The sequence below is a fragment of the Drosophila grimshawi genome, unplaced genomic scaffold (assembly GCF_018153295.1).
Source record: "Drosophila grimshawi isolate 15287-2541.00 unplaced genomic scaffold, ASM1815329v1 contig_311, whole genome shotgun sequence".
NCBI lineage: Eukaryota > Metazoa > Arthropoda > Insecta > Diptera > Drosophilidae > Drosophila > Drosophila grimshawi.
In genome coordinates, this window is record NW_025063098.1 from 9,764,699 (window position 1) to 9,788,829 (window position 24,131).

General features: G+C 36.6%; 1 protein-coding gene across 2 annotated transcripts; it reads left to right on the forward strand.

Annotated features, from left to right (window-relative positions):
* Positions 1–2,049: 2,049 nt before the first annotated feature.
* Positions 2,050–23,309, forward strand: LOC6563347. 2 transcript variants are annotated; one of them, XM_001989794.2, is made up of 4 exons: positions 2,050–2,086; positions 19,537–20,540; positions 20,946–21,247; positions 21,313–23,309. In XM_001989794.2, exons 2-4 carry the CDS (start codon positions 19,613–19,615, stop codon positions 22,786–22,788), a joined length of 2,706 nt encoding a protein of 901 aa, XP_001989830.1. In that variant the 5' UTR covers positions 2,050–2,086; positions 19,537–19,612; the 3' UTR covers positions 22,789–23,309. The 2 variants fall into 2 exon arrangements, with proteins under 2 accessions (XP_001989830.1, XP_032592712.1); XM_032736821.1 differs by lacking the exon at positions 2,050–2,086 and adding an exon at positions 15,091–15,591.
* Positions 23,310–24,131: the final 822 nt, after the last annotated feature.

Below are 24,131 nucleotides of genomic sequence, written 5' to 3' on the forward strand. Positions count from 1 at the left end.
ACAAGGCATGCTAATTAACTTGATTAAGCTCACATATATATGTATGTATGTATTTATATGGGTGAGTTTTGTGAATCAATGCACTCACGAATATTCTGAAATTATTCATAAACTCGGATGATTCGTGTTATGCCTCGAGCACTAACTCGTAAAAAGACGCGCCCATCTCATTTAACAAAAGCCATAAACAAATTGAATAATATTGGCTTTTATTTGCTTTTTTTTTTGAGCGAAGAATGTCGCTTAGATTTAAAAATCAATAAAAATAACTTGATAACCTGTTATATATATATATACATCTTAATACAATGTATGTAAAATCTAAATGGATATAAATACCTAAAAAAAATTAATTTTAGATGTGCTTGTAAAAAGCAAGTCTTTCATAACAATTAATATTAATTATTTATTACTTTTTATTGCGTACTATTAATTGTAATTGTTAAAAACAACAAAATTTATGTTTAGATGTTTCTGAGAATTTACTCTTTAACATTTCGGTATTCTTGTTAGAATGCTTACCTGTAAATCCCCTTTACTTATTAAAATCAAAAAACAGCTTCATTATACAGTAATCTTATCTTTAACAAAGCCTTATCAACTAGTAGAGAACACTCAAGGGTGCGATTTTTTTTGCTTTTCGAATTAAATTAAATTACATAATAAGTGGAGATTGGTCGGTTCTAAGAGAAATTAATTCCAATAGAAGCAAAAATAGGAAAATTTCGTGACAGTTTTTAAATGATAACACTAAAATAAAAGCATTTGTACATACATTAATCTGCACGTTGAAACTAACTGAATGTGTTTTGGCCTGACTAACTGTGTGTGCGAAGTGGCTAAGTACTTTTAAGATGTTTTTTTGTTAGTTGTTGTTCTTTTCTTTATATTTTTTTTTCTGTTTACACAATTGTTGGAACAGTGGCAAAGTGTGGAATCATATAGTTGTTGTTTTATTCTGTGTGCCGTGCTGTGTTTTGGTGGCTTATTAGCCACACTTTGCTTTATTTACTTGGCGTCGTCATCGCCATTGTTGTCGTTATCGCCATCGTCTCCAAATGGCGCTTGAGAGTTCGTTGTAAAAATAAGGTCAGACGGCCCAGAACTTTCCAAAATGACTTGTTTAGTGTTAAGCTGTCGCATGTAAGCATATTGGCCAAAAACGAAGCCGTGGCCCAAACAATTAGTCAAGTTTAGTGGGGCCCATTTATATCTGACAGATATGTGCGCTTTGCATGAGAGGTTGTGGCTTAAACGCAGACATTGACACTCGGCTGGGCCAGGCTGGGACTACTAACCCGTTTCGATGTTGGCCCAGCCAATTACCAAGCCCACAACATAAAAATACTTGCGAGAATGTATCTTGAATGTGGTACGAATTTTTTTGTATCTGCTGTTGTATCTGCGGCAATAAAACGCTTGAACAATTGCCTGATTCATGCAACACGTCGAAGCCCAGTCAAAATGAAAAAAAAACAAGAGAGACAACAAAGAGGCTGAGAAGCAACCTACATAGTATCTGGAATCTGTTTCTGTTTGTGACGCATCTGCTGGCCAAGCAATTGGACTCCTCGTGCTGATTGCTTTTGATTGAGTTTTAGTTTCATTGTGCGATTGGCCTTATAGACCTCTCTCTCTCTCTCTCTCGCTCTCTCTCTATCTCTAGCTCTCTGTGTCTCTCCACCTCTTTCTCTCACACAAGTCGGTCAATTTGTCTGTTTTTTTTTGATTTGAAACTTCAAGCTGTGCGCCGATATTCATTTTCATTTTCAATAAATCTCCACATAATTGCAGATCTTTTTGTGAAGATTACAACGAATCGACTGAAAGTGTTTTCATTTTCACCTATTTCGAGAAAGCGAGCATATTTTTGAGACGCGTGTGAAACATTTTTATTGCCATTGCTCAAAAAAAAAAAAAAAAAAATTTAAAACACATGTAAATGCAAATGCTGTTATGTTTATTGACTTTAATACGCCTTCAAACATGAAATCAAAGTATTTTAATTTGCTCTTCTTTTGTTTACTTTGCAGACGCAGACGCACACGCAACCAAAAAAAAAAAAACCGCAACAATAGTTTGCCAGGTAATTACATTTTATTATATACACATACGCATTTATTCAATTTATTTATTTGTAAAGCTCGAAAAATTAAATAATGAGTTGAGATGTATGTAACAAGCAAAAGGAAGCATTTCGGAACCCAAAGACCATTTTAAATTTTAATAGGCTTAGATTTAGTATATCCTTATTTTTTTTTTTACATATTTCTTAATTAATTGAAATGTTTAATTTAATTACTCTCTTAAATTTAATTTTAATTTTAAAATTGCATTTTTAAAAATTCTTAATTAACTAAAACAAATAAAATAAAATATGTATACATATAATATACCCACATATAATGTCGATCAACTGTAAACATTTCATACGATCGTATAAGATTTCGTTAACCAAAACGTATTTTTACTTCGAAAAAACTGATGATCAGCAAGGGTTCAGTGCATTATATAGTGGAGATCTCTCGACTCAAGCATTAAAACTTGTTCATTTTTGTAAGGGTAATGCACGAAACACCTCAAGTTACCGTCACATATAATGCCCCATTTGCCCCCATCCCCCTCCCTCTCGAATCTTAGTTACTGCCATGCAGAGTCAGCGTAACGGTTCCCAAACACAAAAACACAATTCATAACTTTGGAGCGATTAGTGCTAGAAGCACGCAAAGTTGTCCATGGTCCACTGGCAGCGTTTAGAATATTAAATGTGGGTCAGCCAGTTCGTCGCTGAGGGGGCATATTTTCTTATATAATAATGGCCGGTGAGCAAGCGAGCAATTCCCATCGGGCGCCATTAGTTTTTTAGTGTTACACCTGTTTGCAACTTTGCAACTGTTTTGCCTGAACAACTGTTCAGTTGAGAGTCTGTAGTATATGGTTGTAACTGTTGAGCGGCATTTAAATGTTAATTTGCCTTACTGACGCTGACTTTTCAGCACGTTCGGTTCGAGCTTGTGCGTTTTAATTGCAGTCGCCGATTCCGTTCACTTCCTTCCCCCTTCCCCATCCCTGCAATTTCCCATTCCCCATAGACGTAATTACTACACACATGGCAGTTGGCATGTTGGCCTACTCTGTGGTGTCGCTGCTGTTGGCCCTAACCTTTAACTGGTTTTTGTGTGATGATGATATGGCTAAATTCGTTCCAGCCAGCATTACAAATGGGGTCGAAAATCATCACAATATCAAGTTTTAAGTGGCGCCTCTTGAATTTCAGCTCGAACTTATGCAAAACGTTATCATTAGTCGGACCCGTATTTATTATAGCTTGTTGTAGTTTGTGGCGCCGGCTGCATATTAATTAATATTTTTGTTTTTAGCATTTGAGGTCAGAATTAAGCACCTTACAATCTAAGTAATTACATGGATGTGATAAATGTCTGAATGATCTGCCTCGTTATATACATCGATGCATCTTTTGCTGTACACGTAAACAAAAACAATTGCACAACCTAAGCAGGCAAATCACATAATTATTATCGTACATGTCGATGAGCGGAAATTGAACAATGATTTAAATTTGCACATGCATTAAAAATAAATGTTTTTGTTTTTAGCACAGTCGAACAATTTAAAATTGTTTTTTTTTTTTCTTTCCACGCTTAGCTGATTAAAACTGCTTAATTTGATGAATAAAGGTCTAGTATCCAGACGTTTAATTACTTGACGGAAGAGCAAGGTTTCAAATTGAGTTGATCGTATTTAGATTGAAAACAAATAAAGTTAATGGTTGGCTAAGAGAGAAAGTTAATCTATTTCGCTTCATTTATTACCAATGGATTGATAAACATTATTGCTATGTTATATCCGCACTGTTAATATAAATATATAGCTGTTTTTTGTTTATAAAAAAAATTATATAAGCATTCACTGCGTGTACCATTTATAATATTTAAAGATTTTGCTGAACTTTGAACTTGGCTCGAACAAAAGAATTACCGAATTGGCAACCAAACTAATAAATTAGCCAAACATAAAGTTAACGAAATTGAGTTGACAAATGTTTTCCATAACATTTTGGATGCATAAATTACAAAATGTCGTCATTTCTCAGAGCTAACATAAACAAGTTAGAATGCTCTAGTCGAGACAGCTGAACTTAGAGATACCCTGAAATCAGCTGTGTAAATACATATTAGGCTTGCCCTTAGCAGTATTCAGTGTTTCAGTGTTTCCTATACGATCTTAATCAAATTGGTACAGTTGATCAATAATATTTCTGGGTACATTATGATTTAGCGTAAGGCTGCATCTCAATCGACGCGGCTTTTGATGCTGATCAAGGATATATATATATTTTATTCGGACAGGCTTCACCTGTTTGTTACATAATTTTGCACAACTTCATAATACCGTTTTTCCCTATTTTTAATATATTCGGTGAATAAAATTAGTTTTATTCATAACTGGTTGACTAGCCTTATCTTAGCTTTTATAGTTTATGACGTAAAGATATAAATTATAAATACATATGAATATGTATAGTTAAATCCACTTACATCCATATTTTTCTGTTCTTTTTTAGTTGTGAATAAAACTTGTTAAAAAGTTAAAATATTTGGCTGTACTTATAATTAAGCTATGAAATGTATTATTAACAATTCGATTCTTTATTTAAGATACGAAAGTTTCGAGAGACACGCATTAAATTTCTGTTTTTGATTAATTTATTTAATTAGCTACCTGTAAAATTCAATGTTCTTATTGCGCTCTCAATTTCACTTTTCTTCCAAATATCTTTTGAAATTGTCTTGGACATGCCTCAGTTTCACCTGGCCGGGGCACGTAGCCACATGACATGTCAGTTTGTGCACAGTGAGAGTTACTTCCAAATGATTAAAGCACAACAAAATTCCTACAGTAAAAGTGATGTTCGACACCGAAACAAGCTCAAGTTCAGAAACAGACAACGATTCAAAGCCACAGACACACAGACACAGGCATCTATCTACAAATTATTTTGGCACAAGCCCCAAAATTACTACTGGTTAGCTCCAGCTAGCCAGCTGGCCATTTGGCCAGACAGACCTGTCTAGCTGGCCACAGATAAAGTCCAAACAGCGACGGGGAACAATTATAAATTCGCCAAGCTCTATGGCGACGGCGGTAGCTGAAATCTTTGATAATTATCATGAAGCCGGCCGCTGAGGCGGGGGGCCCAAATTCTTATGAAAGGCCACGACATTTACGTCAAATGTGCGTCAGCAGAAAATGTTGTGGCCAGTGCCTGTTTTTGAAGCGTTTCATTAGATTGCCAGTAAAATCGCAAGGCGAACAGTGCTTCAGGTGATAAGTTCGTGGATTATTTGTTGCTGCTGTTGTTGTTGTTGTGTTCATTGTTTATTTGATAGTTGTTCGTTGGACGCGTGCGCACAGCTTTTTGTGTTAATTTGTAATAATTAATTTGATTTTGTTTTTTTTTACTCAAGCAGCAAATGAATAATTTATCGAAAATTATCAGCGGACTTTACGCGGTTCTTTCTACGGCTTAGCATATTCAAATTAAACTTGGCAAGAAAAACCCATATATTTATAAATATTGCTTAGCTGTTCGAGTGCATTATTCTTATTAAACATCTAGCTATTCTATTTTCAAAGCTAAATTAATGTTACAAAATAAAAAGTTAATTTTACGCGGGTTATACGCGGTTGTTTCCGCGGTTTTGCAACTTTTAATATAACTTGGCAATAAAGCTAATATTATTAGGTATTGCTCAGCTAGTCGAGTGCATTAATATTATAAATCTAACTGTAATATTAATACCTGAATTAATTTTACAAAATGTATAAAATTTATTTGATATGTGTCAGATATAAGCAGCGGGTCTTTCTACATCTTAGCTTATTGAAATATTTATTGGAAAATACCCAAACCCTTTCAAATATTGCTTAATCAAAGTCGAGTGGATTAATATTAATTATTTAAGTTTTATACTATTATTATACCTGATATGGCATATGATATGTGTGGATGTTGTTTTCTCAGAAATGAGCAGCGGGATTTACACGGCTCTTTCTACAGTTTAGTATTTTGAAATAAATTTGGCAAAATACCCAAACACTTTTAAATATTGCTTAGCCAGTATTATAGTAATTAAATTTTGTATAGCTGTTGGTTTCTCTTTCTACAGCATATCAGATTGAAATATATCTTGACAAAAAAACGCAAACATTTTTTAAATATTACTCAACTGGTCAAATGCATTATAGTTATATGTACAGTTAATTACACGACTATATTAAAAACTTAACTCATTTTTACAAATTGAAAAAAGTAATTTCTTATATACTTATTTGGTTTGTGATACTCTCTGTAAAATGTTGCACTGCAATGCACAGGTGCTTAGCTTAATGACCAACTTTTACCCCAAGAGAGTCACATAACTAACACGGAAGACAGAACGAGTGAAAGGAGGCAGTTCCCTCTTCTCTTATATGGTAAAAAATAGTAGTAATTTTTATTGCGTGTGGTGTTCTTTGCCCAAAATGCAATTACAGTGGCAACTGGGAGGTAAAATAACAGCCTGTGTGGTGTTGGCTACTGGGCCTGTGTGTCTCAAATAAAAATGCACTTAATGCACTGACAATTTGTAGCCAACAAGTTGGCAATAACAGCAACAGGCTACAACAGCAGCAGCTACAAGCGACTTGTCATGTTTGTCATTTAAATTGTTTAATGTGTGGAACGAAGTAGGGGTCTTAAAACTCAAATCTAACGACAATTTTGATTTTTAGCCGCAATTGTTTTTTTTTTTTGGGGTATTATTATTTCGTAATAGTGTGACTGGGAATCAATCTGATCTTCAGATTAAATAGTTCCACTTTGTGTGCAATGTCACTTATTTTAAATTCATTTTCATTTCAAAATCTACTGCAGGTTAATGTAATTTATTTGAAAGCGTGCCACTAATTCGCCCATATTATAGAGCTTTAGTTAAGCAATATGCTTTTTTACCATTTCGAATTGCGCATTTTCTAATGCTGTTATTGCCACGCTTTATTACGTTTGACATGCATGACACTCGTTAGTATTTGAACTTGAGTGCGTGCTAGAATCTAGATATAAGCACTCATGCAAACATGTGTTTATTATTAAATCATCCCAATCGGTTAAGTAATAGAACAAGCGAGCCACACACTGTTATTAGTCGGGGGTCTCATGTGATCTATTAGATCTATTGTCCTACAACTATTACATCAACCCCAATTTTAGAACAAGCCTCGGGTGTTGAGGATTTGTATTCTATTTCAAATTGATTACATTGTTAGTTATGTTATTTTTATTTATTTTATATTTGCTTACTCTACTAGTCTCAAAGGAGTTCTCTTTAGTTTAATTGTATCTTATTTGTAAGTGGGTAATTTTCCGATGAAATTTGTAAGTCTTAAGAGAAGTTAATGGATCAACTTGATAACATGTTTCAATAGAATACTAAATATATTGAGGATCCTCCCTTGCAGCAATATTATCAAAGCCTGTTGCTGATATAGCTGCCTAAGTGATATTTCGCTTATCTGAGACTTGTTGCCTCCTCTGCCCGTCTCGTTTGTCTTGTGACTATACGTAGTTCAGTCAACTGACTTTTTAGAGTACGAGATTCAGGCAAGAGTGCGATGAGTATTCAAAGTTTATTCTTCCCAAAGATTATGACGGTCTAAGATATATTTGACTTATGTGAGACCTGTTGCCGCCTCTGCTCAGCTCAATTGTCTACTGAAGAGTAAATTGAAGTGCTTGAAGTAGTGAAGTCTGTTATTTTTTGTTATTCAATTAAGGCATTGCTCAAAAGGTTGACTCTACTCTAAGAGCATGAATCAACAAGCAAATTCAACGCAAAGAATTGCGGCGTGTTTTTGAGCCCAACTTGTCAAAAAACAACAACAAAAAAACAAGAACTTCACTTGAATACGTGTTAATCTCAACAAGTTCCCATAAAAGTGAAAAAAAAAACTGCTAAAAACCTCACACAAGCATCTTTTTTCTAGCTACGCGCCGGGCACTTAGTTTTATTTGCCTATTTTGTTAGAATGAGCTAATAAATAAATTTATGAATTAACTGAAAGCGACTCAAACGTTTTAGAATTGCGAAAAAAACATCATATAAAAATAACTTAAATTATTCGGTTGCCATTTAATCAAGTTTTGTTATTGCGAAATATTTATTAGAGCGAATTGTTATTTGTGGTATGTGGTTTCATTTTATTATATCTCTTTTTTTTAGTGTGAACATTTGGCAATATTTCCTTCAAATTAATTTCATGCGTACTGTTTGCATTGAAGCTTTCAGTTTTGAGCCTCTTATTTATTTATTTTTATATTTGTTACATGCACTTTTCGTTATTGAATTTGAAATCCATAGGCAATTTGTGCGTTAATTGAAATTCAATGGACTGCGACTGGTTTTGTTTAGCCCCGCAGCCCGCAATAGTAATAATTGCAATCTTAACGTTTTCAAATAGGCTAAAATTATTTGCAAAACAATTTACAATTTTGCTCTGTAATAAATAAATTAACTTAGACAATGCCTAAACACGTGCAGATTTATAGAAATGTATAGTATATTATTTACATATGATTTGACACAGACAATTAACCGTCTAAGCTATTGTTCTGTATTGTTTGGTGTGCGGAAGTCAGGGCTATACATATCTGCACACTTCCCATAACCAATGCTCTACATAATCAAGAGTAGCAGCACCCTTCGCCAGAGGCAGACCAAGGTTTTCACCTGGCCTGGCCTGGGGCCACATGGTCACAGTGCGGTCTGGCTAGTCTGTGTTGTAGTCTAGCAAATGCATTTGCCAGAGACCACTTGTGAGACCATATTGCGATCACAGCCATCGAATGGTGGTGACCAACAAAGCCATAAAATTGCAAAAGAAAAAAACAAGGAAAAAAAAAACGGTTAGCAGTTTCACATTTTTGGCAGCTGGCCCGCACAACCAAAACGGAGAACTAAACAAAATCCAAACTTTTCAAAAATTTTCTCACGTAACAAGTACACAAAAAAAAACATCTAAAGGAAAAACACAAGCGGGCTGGGCCCGGACAATTTACCTGGCGTCACTGTTGGTGTTACAGAGTACATTCATAGTTGCACATCTGTATGTGTGTGTGTGTTGGTATGCGATTTTGTTGGCAACATGTTTGCCAATTTTTTGGCGTCTGCGCAATCCATAAGAGGGCATTAAGCTGCTAGCTGGCTAGCAGCTCGTTGATCGCTGCATGTTGCACGCTCAGCTCGATTCTTAATATCTGGCCAATGCAAGTAGCCGCGGCTTCCACTCAACACACTCAACAACCTTGGCTAATGGCCAGTAGACTGACATGGAGATATCAACATACAGCTGGGAGCTGTAGCTGGATGTTTTTTTTTTTCTTTTTCTTTTTTTTGGGCTCTTGGCATGTTGCAAGCACAGCTCTTAACTAAATGACTGGCTGACTTCTAGCTGTTGTAGCTCAAGCTTCAGTCGATTCGATTCGATTCGATTCAATTGGCTTCGCCTCGGCATGGCTCATGTGTGTTGGCCAATTTGCTGGCTATGACTAAGCAGGCAGTCCGCTCTGTCTGCTGCCTGTTTATCTTGGCAAAGAATTTGACTCTTGATCTTTTACGAGGCTGCCTGCGCCAGCCCAGCAAAACTGTCCCTCTATGTTCATATACACATTTATACATGGCCCGCTCGAGTGGAAAATTTTCACACGAAATTCAACAAATGCGCGTTAATTGCTTGACAAAATACCAGTACATATCGCAAAAATGTTGAGCGCCCAATCCAATCGAATAAAGCTCGCTCAACAAACAGACCTAAAATGTCCAAAGACGTTGTCAAAAGCTTTCGGCAGTCAGTTTATAGTTTAGATGGTATTTTTTGCACAAACATTTTTTACGAACCATTTTTATCATTTGTTGTAGTATTTTCGAAATATATTTAAATTGAATAGAACGATTCAATTAGTTATCACTTTTTTTTTTTTTTTTTGCATGGAAATATCTTTAAAAACCAGCTAAAAACTCCGCGTTTTTTCCATTTCGTAGCTCAGGAAATTACGTTTTAGTTTAACAGTTTATTAAAAATATTTTTATTGAATAATTTTTAATACTAGCTAAAATTGTATGAATCATTTTTTAAATTTTTTAGTAGATGTTTGTAAATATATGCAAATAAAGTAAAATGATTATAAATATATAATTGCGCGCGGAAAAGTCCGTAAAAAAGAATATGACAGCTCTGCGATTTTTTCATTTCAGAAAATGACGTTTTAGTTTTACAATTTATTAAATATTTTTATTGAGTAATTTTGAATAATGACAAATGTATTATTTATTCGTCTTAACTCAAAATTAATTTTGTTCAACAATTTAATTATTTATAGATAGTAATTCTATTAATCTGTTGACGGCTTTTGTTTGTTTTAAAGCGAAGAATTTACATCAGCAACAACAGCTTGCTGTTTACTAATTATCTAAAAATAATAATGATGACAACCCTATAAGCAAGGGTGTTCACTAATGATATCATCAATGGACAACCGTGCTAAAAACAATAGCCACACCTCAACAAGCATTTGGCCACCATTCCAGAGATTCTTTCGCCACTTTCATATCCATTTCAGATATATCCGATAAGTGTCAGTTGCTTAAGCGATTAGTGAACGGACATGCAACCAGTTTGCCTTTTTTTTAGTTGTAATAAAATAGCGTGATAATTTGCAATTAATTAAGGCACTAATGAATATTATATACACACATAATCACATATGTATAAATGTGTGTGTGTGCGTGTGTGTGTGAGTTTGTATTTTTGTGCAGCTCTTCCTAGCAAACGTGATGTGTTATTTAATCGGGCATTAGAGACATACAGAATATCAATTTATTTTCATATGGCATCTATATACACTATCCAGTAAATGGCGCATCAATCCGACTCAGCCTCCTCTTTGTTTGTTGCCTGTGATTTGAGTGTCTAATTAACGTTTCCAGTGAGCTAAGCATTTATTTTGTGCAAGTGATATTTATAACTTTTGTTTAGTATATTCCATTTCTTTAACGCGCGCCGTGTGCCAATTTAAAGCGTTCAATTAGTCGCCTCTTAGCAGTTGTGCACTAAATAATTAAACATTTGCCTCAATTGCCGCTAAAAATATAAAAAAAATTAAAATAAAACTGGCCTCAGGTATCAGGTCGGTGTCGTTGGCGTTGTCAGTATCGGTTTTGGTCTTGGCATATTCATTTATGCCATTTATCATTAGACAATCGCGTGATCTGAATGCCAAAACAGCAATGGACGTGTCCATGTGCAGACCAAGTGACTTGGCCAATGCGTAATTGGCCAAATACCTAACACACGCACATTTTTTTTGTTAATCGTGTGTTTTTGTTTCAAGTCCAAACACGGTTGGTAAACCAATCACGATTAAGATTAAAACAGCTGCGACTCTTGTGGGGAAGGCCCGCTTAATTATAAGTATTCGACAAGTATTTGGGTGATAAAAAAATGTTGTGTTAAATTAGTGCAAGTCACAATTTAGCTGGAATCACTTGCGAATCGTATATGTAAATATTTGTTGATTTTTGGCTAGGAAGCAGAGCAGTTCGTAACTCGCATCTCTTTGTGAGATTAGCCAAAAAGCTGTGTCGAGGAACACACACTTTCTCGTACACAGACACACACTCACACACACATACACTTTCATAGTAATATAAGCCGATGATTGAGGCTTAACTTTTACCGCCGCCGGCAGCTGTTGAACTTAATTAAAATTCAAATTGAAAATCTACTGCAAACTCAATTATAATCCATATAAAGTAATTTTAATTTGCAAAATTTCAATGATCATTCGGCAACAATTGCACTCAACTGTAAGGTGCTTGCACCAACAACTGCAACAACAACTGCAACAACAACAATCACCATGATGTATGAGCCACAAGTAAAATGAAACATTAACAGCTTCCTGGTGCATCTCATCTGTTATTTTTATACTCTGATACTGAAGGTTGTAGAGCATATTAGTTTTGCTTATGCTGTCTGTCTATATTCACTTCTTTGGCCACCCTTGAAGTGGTTTTAATTGTAAATCGATAAGGCCTCTTACCTCGCACAATATTAAAGCTAGAATTATTAAAATTGGAAGGTAGTTTGCTGGCGAGTCCTTCATAGATCAGCATTTAAGGAATCTCGCATAGTTTTATAGTCACGCTTACCAAATTTGAGATTGTGTAGATTGCTAGAATGTCACGATTTTGCTCTCATAAATTACTCAAACCTATATATCCCACAATCTTGGAGCTGGAGTAACCGGAAAATATTAATTATTTATTAATGTCTGCGTTCTCATTGGTCAAAACACGCCCATCCCCTACCCCACAAGATGGATATTTGCCATCAGTTTTTCGGTGGTATTTGACTGTCACCAGAGTCTTTCGCAGTCGTGTTCAGCTGTACCTGTTGCTGCTGTTGTTGCAACTGCTTGTGTTGATGATGCGATGCGGTTGCTGCTGCTTTTGTTGTTGTTGTGGTTGCAATACAAAACACATAAAATACGTACTCGTATGCTTTGCATTTTGTTATTGCACCATTAACCCCCTTAGTAACATTTTTCGCTAATAAATTTAGCCGTGCAATTCGCAAACAAACCCTTTCAAGCCGCATGACAAACAATTTGCCATGCTACTTTTTGCACCTACCTCTGGCCATAAAAAAGGTAACAAAAATGAGGCATTTGCGATGCTATGAACAATAAATAAATAACTTTAATATGTGTAAAATATGTGTGTAAATATTGAATTATGTTGAAAAAATACTTATTGGATTTTATTGTTGAATCTTATTGCACTCAAAAATTTGATAGTAATTTTTGCAGACTTTATATATACTCGTATATATATTTCATTGGAATTGAAGAAGCACATTTGAAGAGTATTTTTAGCTAGATTAATATTTGTACCTATTCACAGAGCATCTCATGGTCGACTACTCTCCTTGCCAAGCAATTCTGACAAATTTTTTGTTGAATTCGCTTTTGAGCTGGTGAAACTCGTCATTTGGCACGCCTGCAAGTGCTCCATTGTTGTAGTTGAGAAATGATTTGTACAATAAGACAGATGAAATTTATATGCGAATCTTTGCTATGATAAACGCAACCACGTCAAGATAACTGACACACACACAGACAGATAACTGAAAATGTCAAATAATTAGCCAAAACGACAAACATTTCGGCTTAACTTTCGCCATTTTCATTATTTACACGTAAATTAATATATACTTAGTTTATTTTTGCGGGACATTTTTGTTTGTTTATTGTATTGGACTGTTTACATTGCTATTTTCATGCATAAATATTTATATTTATATTGATGTTTGATGCCATTTCGAGCGACTCACGTTTGCCTTTTCAGAATGCTGTGTACTTTTAAAACGGTCATATATACCTATTATTATTTTAATGCGATATCAGCTGCAGGATATCATAAAGACCATCAAACTTTTTTATTTGTCTGAACATAAATTCTGCTCACGTCCGTGTTGTTTAGCATTTTAATAAAGTTTGTGGCCAGCGATTTTAAACAATTGATATGCCATAAATAGAGTAACTTCGATTCAAATCGCATATGCGAAAAGATATCTTTATAAATGTAAATTTTAATATTCAACTTCAGTCAGGCAAAATGATGTCAAGGCATTCACTTTCAAAAACCAATTTAAAAAATACAAAAAAAAAGGTTTTTACTCGAACAGCCAGAAATTTAATAAGCCACAAAATTCAGTATTACGCAGACATCAAAAAGTACAAAGTAAAAAAGTAATAATAATTCAAAAACCTGCTGCTACCTCAATTAACTAAAGGTATAAAGGCAAAATGAACTTAATGCCAGTTCAACTGGGATCCATTAAAGCAACTCCGACAGCGACACCGACACCGACGCCTCCGCTGAGCCCTCTGGACCCCATTAAAATGTAAACATAAATCTGTTTACCTATGTCGGATCGGCACTAAAGCCAATCTGTGCTGCCTTTATACCTCAATTTTGCATCGTTCTTTTCGAGTCTCTGACGTAGTTTTGTTCTGGGCGTCAGACTCTTAACACAACCCGTACAAAATTACCCCACATAATTGCTGTGAATTTGCTGTTGTTAAAACGCACTTTTATTATATCCACGCTTGCCTTCACTCCTGTCAATAAAAATAAATAAAAAATAAAACACGCTCGTTTGTTTCTCTTTTTTTACATCTTTCTTTATTATTTTTTATGGCTGCCCGGAATTTGTGGAATTGACAAGTTAAGTCACTTGAGCTTCAGCGAATTGTACAGGTGAGATAAGTCTTGAGGCCAAAGAGCTTATCAGCAGGATATAAAATAATAGATAGTCAAGCAATTGGTTCCACTGCAGCATCTCTCTCTATCTGTGTGTGAGGAAATGCATTTTTAATTTGTTTGGCAATAGCATTTCATTAACTTCGAGTTGATATTCTTTTCCATTTCAGTGCATTAATCATTTATTTAATTGCAGTTGAATTGACGTAGTTCCCAAATGAATTATCTATAATTTTTCTAAACTTAACTAAGGCCATGCAGGGGGTATTATAATGGTTAATTAATGGATATATAATGACAAGAATGTTTCACAAAGATTAAATTGTTATCGATGAAGAATATTAATTGAAGAAAGCTATATTTCTTGATTTTGATTTTTGGATTGATTGCAACTGTTTTGCACTAGATATCGAATGCTATAAGCAATAAGCTCGAACTCTAGCTCTGTTATAAACCAAATATTTAATTTAATTCAGCTCAATGTTTGCTGTATCATTCAATTAATTTGTATTATTATATTGGTTAATTGATGGAAAATGACATGAATTTTGTCATAGCGATTATATTTTAATGGAAGTATTTGAATTGATTTTTGTTGTGTTTTTAGCATTTTTTGTTCAATGTTTTTCTCTCATTATCTCAATATCGATTTAATCTCTGTTATAAGCCAAATATACTTTATTTAATTCAGCACAATATTTTGCTCACTCATTCAATTAAATGCATTCCGATGCGTTCGCACGTCCACGGGCAAACTTCCTTTCCTTTTTCATTTGCACTCGCATACGCAGCTTACCTTAAGTTGATATTCAGATATGTATTCGTGTTCGGATTAGTTTTCTTATTCGTTTTCGGATTTGAGTGTTTGCTGCATTTTTGTTGCCGACAGCACCGCGTGACACACATGCCCAAAAATCGAATTGCGAAACCGTTTAATTTAGTTGCGCGCCGAATTGTTTCTTTCGATTTTTTTGTTTTTTAATTTTATTTATTTTTTTTATTCTGCGCTTCATTGTATCTATTTATTTTGAGACATTCTTGGCACCGCTTTGAGCCTGAGGTCTCTCGACGTGTCTCGGTCAGCGATTCAGTGTTGTTAACGATTTATTTAAACCGACATCATACACACACACACACACACACACAAATACACTTGGCTTGAAGCCACACGCGTAGCCGTGGCTAAATTGAATTTGGCCTATACCAGGTAAACATTATGTTTTTTTTTTCGTTTTTCGTTTTTCTTCTTTATTGTAAATCAACTTTTCAATTTGCTGTTGACACAGTTTCCGAGCCCGAGCCCCGTTGCACCTGAGCAGAGTGGAGTCGACTCTGTGCCGCATAATAATAAATTGCATTTTTGTTGTACCCACAAAGGCTGACTAACCATTGAGAATGCCAAGTCTCAAGTGTTTGTCTCTGGAGCTTGACTTTAGACAAATATGTAACTAGAAGTTTGCAGTTGTTGCTGTTGCTGTTGCTGTTGAATTGCGGTTTTTGCATTTTAAGCTGCCTGGGAAACACTTGGCAAGCAGCAGCGAACGCAAATTTAGCTGTTAAAACTGTTCATATATACATTTTGATAAATGACTTGACAACCATTTTGTTAACTTTTTTTTTGATTTGGATTTGGTTTCGGTTTTAAGTAGTTAGTTGATGAAATGCTGGAGCTTGTTCCATTGTCTGATGCGCTGTGTGTGATACGTTTAGACGCCAAGTCAAACAAATAAATTCCAAGCGCTTACAAATTATGTGATATGATGATCAATCATTTTTGGCTACTAGCTGCTAGTTTCGAAAATGGTTGGCAGCCTTCTATTTTTTTTATTTATTTTTTTTTACAATTTATAACCAACATCTGTTGTCCGAATATAAAGTGGATTCAGTTCTGTGTCTAATATATGCCAGGCTGAAGGTCAACTTCAACAGCATATTTTAAGCATCTGTATTTATTGTGCCCCACCTGTTGGGCGCACTTAATGTGGACAAATACAGCGCTCCTGTTGTGTTTTTTGCTGCGCCTGAAAATTAAAATTACGCACACAAACTGAAGCTGTTTAAGCAGCAAAGCAACACTTCCTCGTTACGTTTTTTGCATTTCTTATAAACCAAATAATACAAAAGTGTCGTTTACTTATTTTTGCATTTATATTGTTACTTAGTTAGCTTCGTTAATTTAATGTCATTTGCGCTGTGCTATTCAAAATGCACGATCACGCACAAAATAAATAAATAATTATATAAAAGATTTGCAATTATGGACTAAGGGCAGACAGACAAGGAAATCAACTCCACAACAAAAGCGGCAGCCATAAATGATAATGGGCTAGGGGCGTCTCAAAGAAAACAATTACTTACTTTTGTTTAACTCTTCTTACAAATTCAGCGCGCTTTCTTTGCTTCTTCTTTTCATCATCGCCATCATCAGTGTGTATTTTTTATTTATTTTTTTTTTGTTTTTTTACCTCTACATATTTTTTTTCCTGTGGAGTGAAAACTGCGCGACGATGTCAATGGCCTGGGGGTTTGAGCTCGGGTTTGTCTCTGGTTTTGGTTTTAGGCCTCGACTACTGGGCTTTCTCAGATAGGTTTTTTATATATATACATGGTTGTCTCCGAATGAGTGGGCCGCCCGCACCGCTGACATTTGCTTGCAGTCTGTTTGGTCAGGCTTTTATGGCAAAAGTGAAAGCAGCCATGCAAACCTTTAGGCAAATATCGTAAAACTTTATCGACTTTGTCAGCACCTGCACAACTTCAAGGTCGTTGCATTACCATAAACAACTTTGTAGCAAGACAATTGTGGTTTTGTCTTTGTAGTCGGCAAATAGTACTTGTAGATAAACCAGACAAGAAAGCGACTGGCAACCAATGCAAGAATTCTTCATTCTTAGCTCCGTTTTGAATTTATAGATTAATAACATAATAATGTCCAAAAACCATTTTATTTATAACTAATGAAATTTAATAAAAATAACAATACTCGATTGGGCTCGACTATGAGATACCCTGAATCCAACTATTTAATATATTCTAGCTTTAATGCGAAATTTCCTTTAAAAGTTTTGCACACTCAAAGCAACGATAAAATTAAATAAGCTTAATCTGCGCGGGGTATACGAGACTTATATTCAAAACATTTTATATTGTCTCGGAACTGCATGTTCATACAGACGAACATGGCTATTAGCAATATGCTGCCTGTAAAATAATATACCCGTTTTAGCACTTTTGAATGCGGTCAGGGTTTTTAAAAAATCAGTGCGTTGTTGAGAGTAATGATTAGATAACTAAGGCATAAAAATTAAGATTTGGGTGTCACTTAAAGATTAGTAAATTATTTGTGGTGATGACCAACGCTTGCCAAACAGGCTCAAGTGCTGATACCACAAGGACTGATTGCAGTCACATGAGTTGTGAGTGAGTTGTTAATAAGAATTCTACTATTGGCGCACTTCAAATGTGGCTTGATCGGATCATAATCGAGAAACGTGTCGAATCAGATATGCTAAATTTAAGTCGAATGGTGATTAGTTCAGGCATTATTAACAACTTAACGATTCACTTATTTTTGGTACGTTATCTTCGCCAGCTTATAGACTTAGCTAGACGAGTGGTCTGTTTCCGGCGTAATATTAACCCAATATGTTGGCAAATGTGTAACAATTGGGGTTTTTAAATGCAATTATTCAAATTGCAATTTAGTCACACAAAACCATTTTAATTTGACTTCCATTTGGTAAAGCTACCGCCACAGACAATTACCTCTCAATTATAAAAAGTTAAAAAATGAAATTAAAATGAAGACAATAAAACAGCACAAAATTAGCTAGCAACTACGTCGAAATATAATTATGAATTTAATATTCTTGGCTAATGGTTTTGATAGTTTCGCCTTTAAATGCTTTTAAACGGCAATTATTATCCAAATAATGTGAAAAACAAAAACAGAAACAACTACTAAAAACAGATAATAAAACAATAAAGCCAATTGGAACACACAAAAGTCGCACGACAATTCAAACAACAAAGAAATTAACTGTCCCATTGCAGTAATAGCGAAAATATTTGCATATTGTAGACTCGTAACAATCCATTACATCCGAACTCGTTCGGTTGGGGCTGTAAAGACACAAGCCAAATGAAAAATGCAAAAACATCCACAATTGTTTTACAGGTGTTACATGTGTTTTAGGTGATAATTATGAGGTAATTACTCAATGTAATAAGGTTGACACTTGTCGCAAACAAACCACCAAAAAAATATTCACTCTTTTTTTATTAATTGCAGTTATTTAACAGACCCGAAAGGCGCAGCGAAAGTAGCCAATTAGTAAAGGGCATAATGACTGACTGACAGGCAGACAGGCAGACTCAACAAATAATTGAAAGTGTCGAATATTCCTCACCAATTAATTGATTTTAGAGTTATATAAATTTAACTACTTAAATGTTCACAATATAATAGTAGTTTTGCGTGTGGAATGGGAATTTTTGTTAATTAAAATATCTTCATATATTTATTTATGTACTGCAAATTGAAAAAGTGCACTAATTGAAAGAAAAATAAATTTGAGATTAAAAGTGGTCAATAAAGTTTAAAATTAAAATTAAAGTTACAAATTAAATTGTGTAACATTAAAATATGGGTGTAAATATGTGTTTTATATATTCGAAATCTCATCCGATATAAAAAAAGCAAAGTCGATTTAACAAATCTTAATTTATTAACTATTTAATGTGACAAATTCTTTGAAAGAAAACTTACATATAGAAAAAGGCAGTAATTGAACAGTGTGAAAGTGGTGTGACAGGAAAAGCTTTCTTATCGGTGGTTACTAAAAATTGGTCGCTTTATACAAACTGTCTAATTGCTAATAATTTATTACATTTAAAAAACTGAAATCAAAACTAATAAATTGCTTAAAACCCTCTCCTACACTTAATAATTTATTATATTCAAAATACTCAAATCAAATCTAATAAATATAATAATCACGAGCAAAGTTAGATTTTTTATAATTTATAACAAATCCCTAGTCTAAGATTATATGTTATGTTATAATATGAGAAAAGATATTTCTAAGTAAAATAAAACGGAAGCCAAAGTAGATTTCATTTTCATTTTTGTGCTTCTCTCTTTTAATTACAGCTCTGTAACATGTCACAATCTAACGGATATTGAGCAGCAGCACAATTACAAGACAAACAACAGCGACGCACACATAATGGCAGCCAACCACAACAACAATAACAGCAACAGCAAAGCGATGACGAATCCATCAGAGTTGATGGAAAGTCGAGATGAAGTTGACTTTATATCTGCCACGCACAACAACAACAACGATTATGGAGATTTAAGCAGCGTCGGTGTCGCAGTAATCAGCGCCAAAGGATCAAACACAACACAACAAGCAGCAACAGCAACCACAACAACAGCAACAGTCACACCAAACAATGAACCAAATGTCACCAACACAAACAACAACACTTTGAAGAAATCCAAGGAACGCCGCACACTCTTCCATTTCGGTAGTAAAAAACAAAATGCGAGCAGCAAGTCACAACAAACTGCAAGTGGCGCAGTTCAAGTTGCCACAACCACACCCACATCCACGCCCGCACCCACCCCGTCGCCTGCACCCTTGTCCTGTAGTCTGCCGCCAGTGCCAATTGGCACGCCGCCGAGACAACACAAATTTGTGAAGAGCAGCAGCATTGCCCGGTTGCTGGGCAACACGTACAATGCCCGCAAGTTTGAGAGGCAAGAACAGAAGCGACTGGCCAACGAGGCAAGCGGCAAGTTTCACACGTACAATGGACGCCGGCGGGGATCGGGCCCGTATCTGGAGCGTTTCAAGCGCATGTCCAAAGAAGATGGCGATATAGCAGGCGATAACGGCGTCGATGATTTGCAGGTGCAGGTGACCAATGTAGTCACGCTGACGACAGACTCACGGGATCTGCAGTATGGCAGTCGGCAAGAGCATGTGGGACGCCGCGACGAGGATCAGCTGAGCAGCAAGGCAATGCGCACTTTGACCCGGGGTCTCGGCAAGCTCTGGTGGAAGCGCAGCCACAGCGTGGACATTAGCACACCGGATCCCGAATACAAGGTGTCCTATCTGGGCAATGTGCTCACCGGCTGGGCCAAGGGTAAGTTTCACTTTGATTAAACAAATAATCAACTTGACTTTAAGATAATCCAAGTAAAATAAAAAATCAAGAGAAAGTTTATCTGGCTTCTACAAATATTTTCTAATTTGATTAATTCTTTAAATTTAAATGAAATTTGTATTTTGAGCATAAAAATGAGAAAGAACGATATAATTCATTGTAGAAAATTGCATTAATTTATATAAAAGCCGATCTAGGAAATTGCATTACTTCAATCTACATTTTTGGAAGAATTTTTAATTAGTTTGGATTTGCATTTCTACGTTTATTTAATTGAATTTTTTATATTTAGAAATTATTTCTGTTTGAAATTTTTCTGAGTGAATTCCTATCACAATTTATTTCCTTTTACTCACTCTTTCCATTCACATTTGTATTGCGCAGGCGAGGGTTGTGTGGAGAAGCAACTGAACACACTGTGGCGTAACTACACCCAGCACACCAAGCCGGATGTCATAATGCGCGTCAAGGTGTGCGCTTCCGGATTGAAGGCGACAACACGTCAACACGGCCTCACAGAGTACTGGTCGAATCGGATCACATACTGCTGTGCGCCCAAGAATTATCCGCGTGTCTTCTGCTGGATCTACAGGCATGAGGGCCGTAAGCTGAAGCACGAGCTGCGCTGCCATGCGGTGCTCTGCAGCAAGGAGAAGATTGCCCAGGACATATGCGAAACGTTACGGGTAAGTGCTAGATAAATCCTCAATCTGCCCATTTCGACTGACATGCTCCACTCTTTGTCTTTCAGGATAATCTGGAGAGTGCATTGCGTGAATTTAAGCGTGAGAAGATTCTGAAACAGAATGCTCGTCTAAGTCTGGCCAACGCTGTCTACGACAATCCCAGTTTGCCCCGGCGCAAGATCATGCTGAGCGTGGGCGGCAACAATTATAGGCCTCCGTTGGAGCGATCGAAATCGGCGCCGAAACTAATGGCCATTGAGGAGGCCATTGGCGAGGAGGAGGGCGATGAGATCGAGGACACCAATGAGCCAGAGATGAAGCCCTGCTGCCAGCGCGACTCCCTCTATCCGGCCATGACGCTGGGCAGGCGACGCTGTCGTCGCGGTCATTCCATACGACGCACGGGCAAGATTCAGGCGGCACCTACATGCTGTTCCCATGCAGAGGCAGAGTCTGTTTTGGAGCCACAGCCGGAGACGGTGACAAACATCGCTGGGGCATGCCCAACTCCCGTCTGTGGCAATGATGGCTCCGATTCGGATGAGTTCGAGAAACTGCTCAAGTTCGATACGACGTTGAGCAATGAGTTGCTGCCGTACTTTGATATGCAGCTACACAAGAACAGCAGCCAGAGCCTGGGCAGTCTCAGCGAGCTGCAGGTGGATGCAGTGGAGGAGAACGTGGCGGTCGCTGATAATGACGATGTTGAGGATGATGAGGAACCGCTCAGCTTGCTGCCCACTATCAACAGTGATCCCAGTGCCGATCCGCAGGCAGATTTTGACAGCGAGGATGCAGTGCATCTGCGGCGCAACGGTGTCTGCAGCGACGGCGAGGAGGATTATCTAGACGATGCGGATGATCATTACTTTCGGCAGGCAGCGATGCTAACGATGCTGCATCGCAGCTCGATGCGCAAACGGAACAGCAACCATGCCAGCCTACAGTATCGTCACCAGCCCCAATCATCCATCTCGTCGAATACCTCCAGTTCGACGACGGCCAGCGGCATTGCGCAAATGGGCGCCGCTAGCGGTCAGCCGGGTTTGGCCCACCCCGACAGCGATGAGGGCTCCATTTCCAGTGGTTGCGAAACGGCCAGCACTGTGACCAATGCCAACCAGGAGGAGTACAATAAGCCGCAAGGCAGCAATGTGCAGCAGCAGATGCTCGAGTCGATGTTGATTTACCAAAGACTGGAGGAGTCGAAGCGACGGCAGCAGTTGCGTCACAATAGCGACGCCACCAACTATAGCAGCTCCAGCAGCATCACTCTCAAGCTGAACTCCTCCTCCGCCTCCTCAACACCCGCCGAGTCCATTTCCGATGCCAAGGAGCCGGCCGATGTAGGCAGCGTTTCGGACGATGACTCCGAGTGCAGCGATGAGAGCGGCTACGTCGAGTTCCAGGAGAAAGAGCGCGTCCAGGCCAACGCTGTGGCCGTTGTGGCAGCGACCATCAAGCCGCAGCTACCGCCCAAGCCGGCGCCGCGTCGCTCGCTCAGCCTGAGCCAGGCAGCTGGCACGGGGACGCCGGTCTGATGCAAGTCCCGCCCGCCCGAAAGTATGCTTTAAAAACGTGGCCCCCACTTTGTTATTTCTACGCACCCATCAGCAAAACACACACAAAACAACAAATAATTCAACACAAAATGTGCAAGAAATTTAATCACTTATCGTAGTCGTAGCTGTAGGCTTGTTGTTTAAGTTGTTTAGCCCATAAGTCATTTGTTGTCGGTTCATCATACAAAGAAAATAACCTAACGATATTATTGCGATAAATGTTGCTTTTTTGGCGCAAATCATTATACTATATATATATATCTACATATGTCTGCATATTATTATTTTTTTCGTGTTAAGCTCCCAGATTTCAGATGGATTTGTTTTTTTCTTTATTTCATCGGGCTCTTCTGCACTTCCCCTGAAATGAATCTATATGATATGCTCTGTAAATAAATAAGGCGCCCCAAGCACTGCATGTACTATTTCTAATCCATGAATTGTATCTTACCTACCTATATAAATTATTATTATGAAATATATGCAACTAAAGTAACGAACATTTATATTTGTGCTTATTATTTGGGATTCTAGCATATGTATAAGAGATTTGATTGGAGACCTGTCTTATTACAATAAAACTGATTGCTAAAACTCAAACTGACAACTTATTCTCATTTATGAAATGCATATTTCTCATATCTTATTACCAAGCGCTTGCCATCGTCGAAGTCCAGTCAACAAAGTAGTCGGAAATATCCCCAATAATGTTTATTTATTATTTTTCTATTCTTCGTTTCATTAGAGAATGAATGAAAATTTCTACAGATGATCTTTTTAAAACACAATTACAAAATATCTTGCTTCAAAAAGTTATCAGTCTATTTTCCACATTAGTTCTTATTCACTATTAATAATTTTCTTAATGTTAGACAAAGATTCGCACTTTGCGCGTTTGGATTGAAGCATTAATCATAAAAGTTTCGAACTATCTGATGCACTTAATTCAATTAGCGCGGCAATTTAAAGGCAAAGCTAGTTTTATTATTTTATGCTGACTCTAAATACATATGTATTATTTAATATAGCTTTTGTCACGCAACGTTTGGTTTGTTTGAGCTTTATCAATGCCTTAGTAATACAATTGGCGGGTCGATCTAGGAATGCATGTGTTTCGATCTAAATAAAAAAATAAAAGATGCGATCAGGAAGACTGTAATACTTAAAAATTCCCAACGTAACCATTGTTAATATGTGACATGTACATAAGACCAGGGTATACGGTATTACCAAGTTAAGTACTTTCTATCTTATTTGTTAATCAAGACACGAAACTAAATTCAACTTAATTGTTGTACTCTCAGCTGAGATTTCGTCAGTGG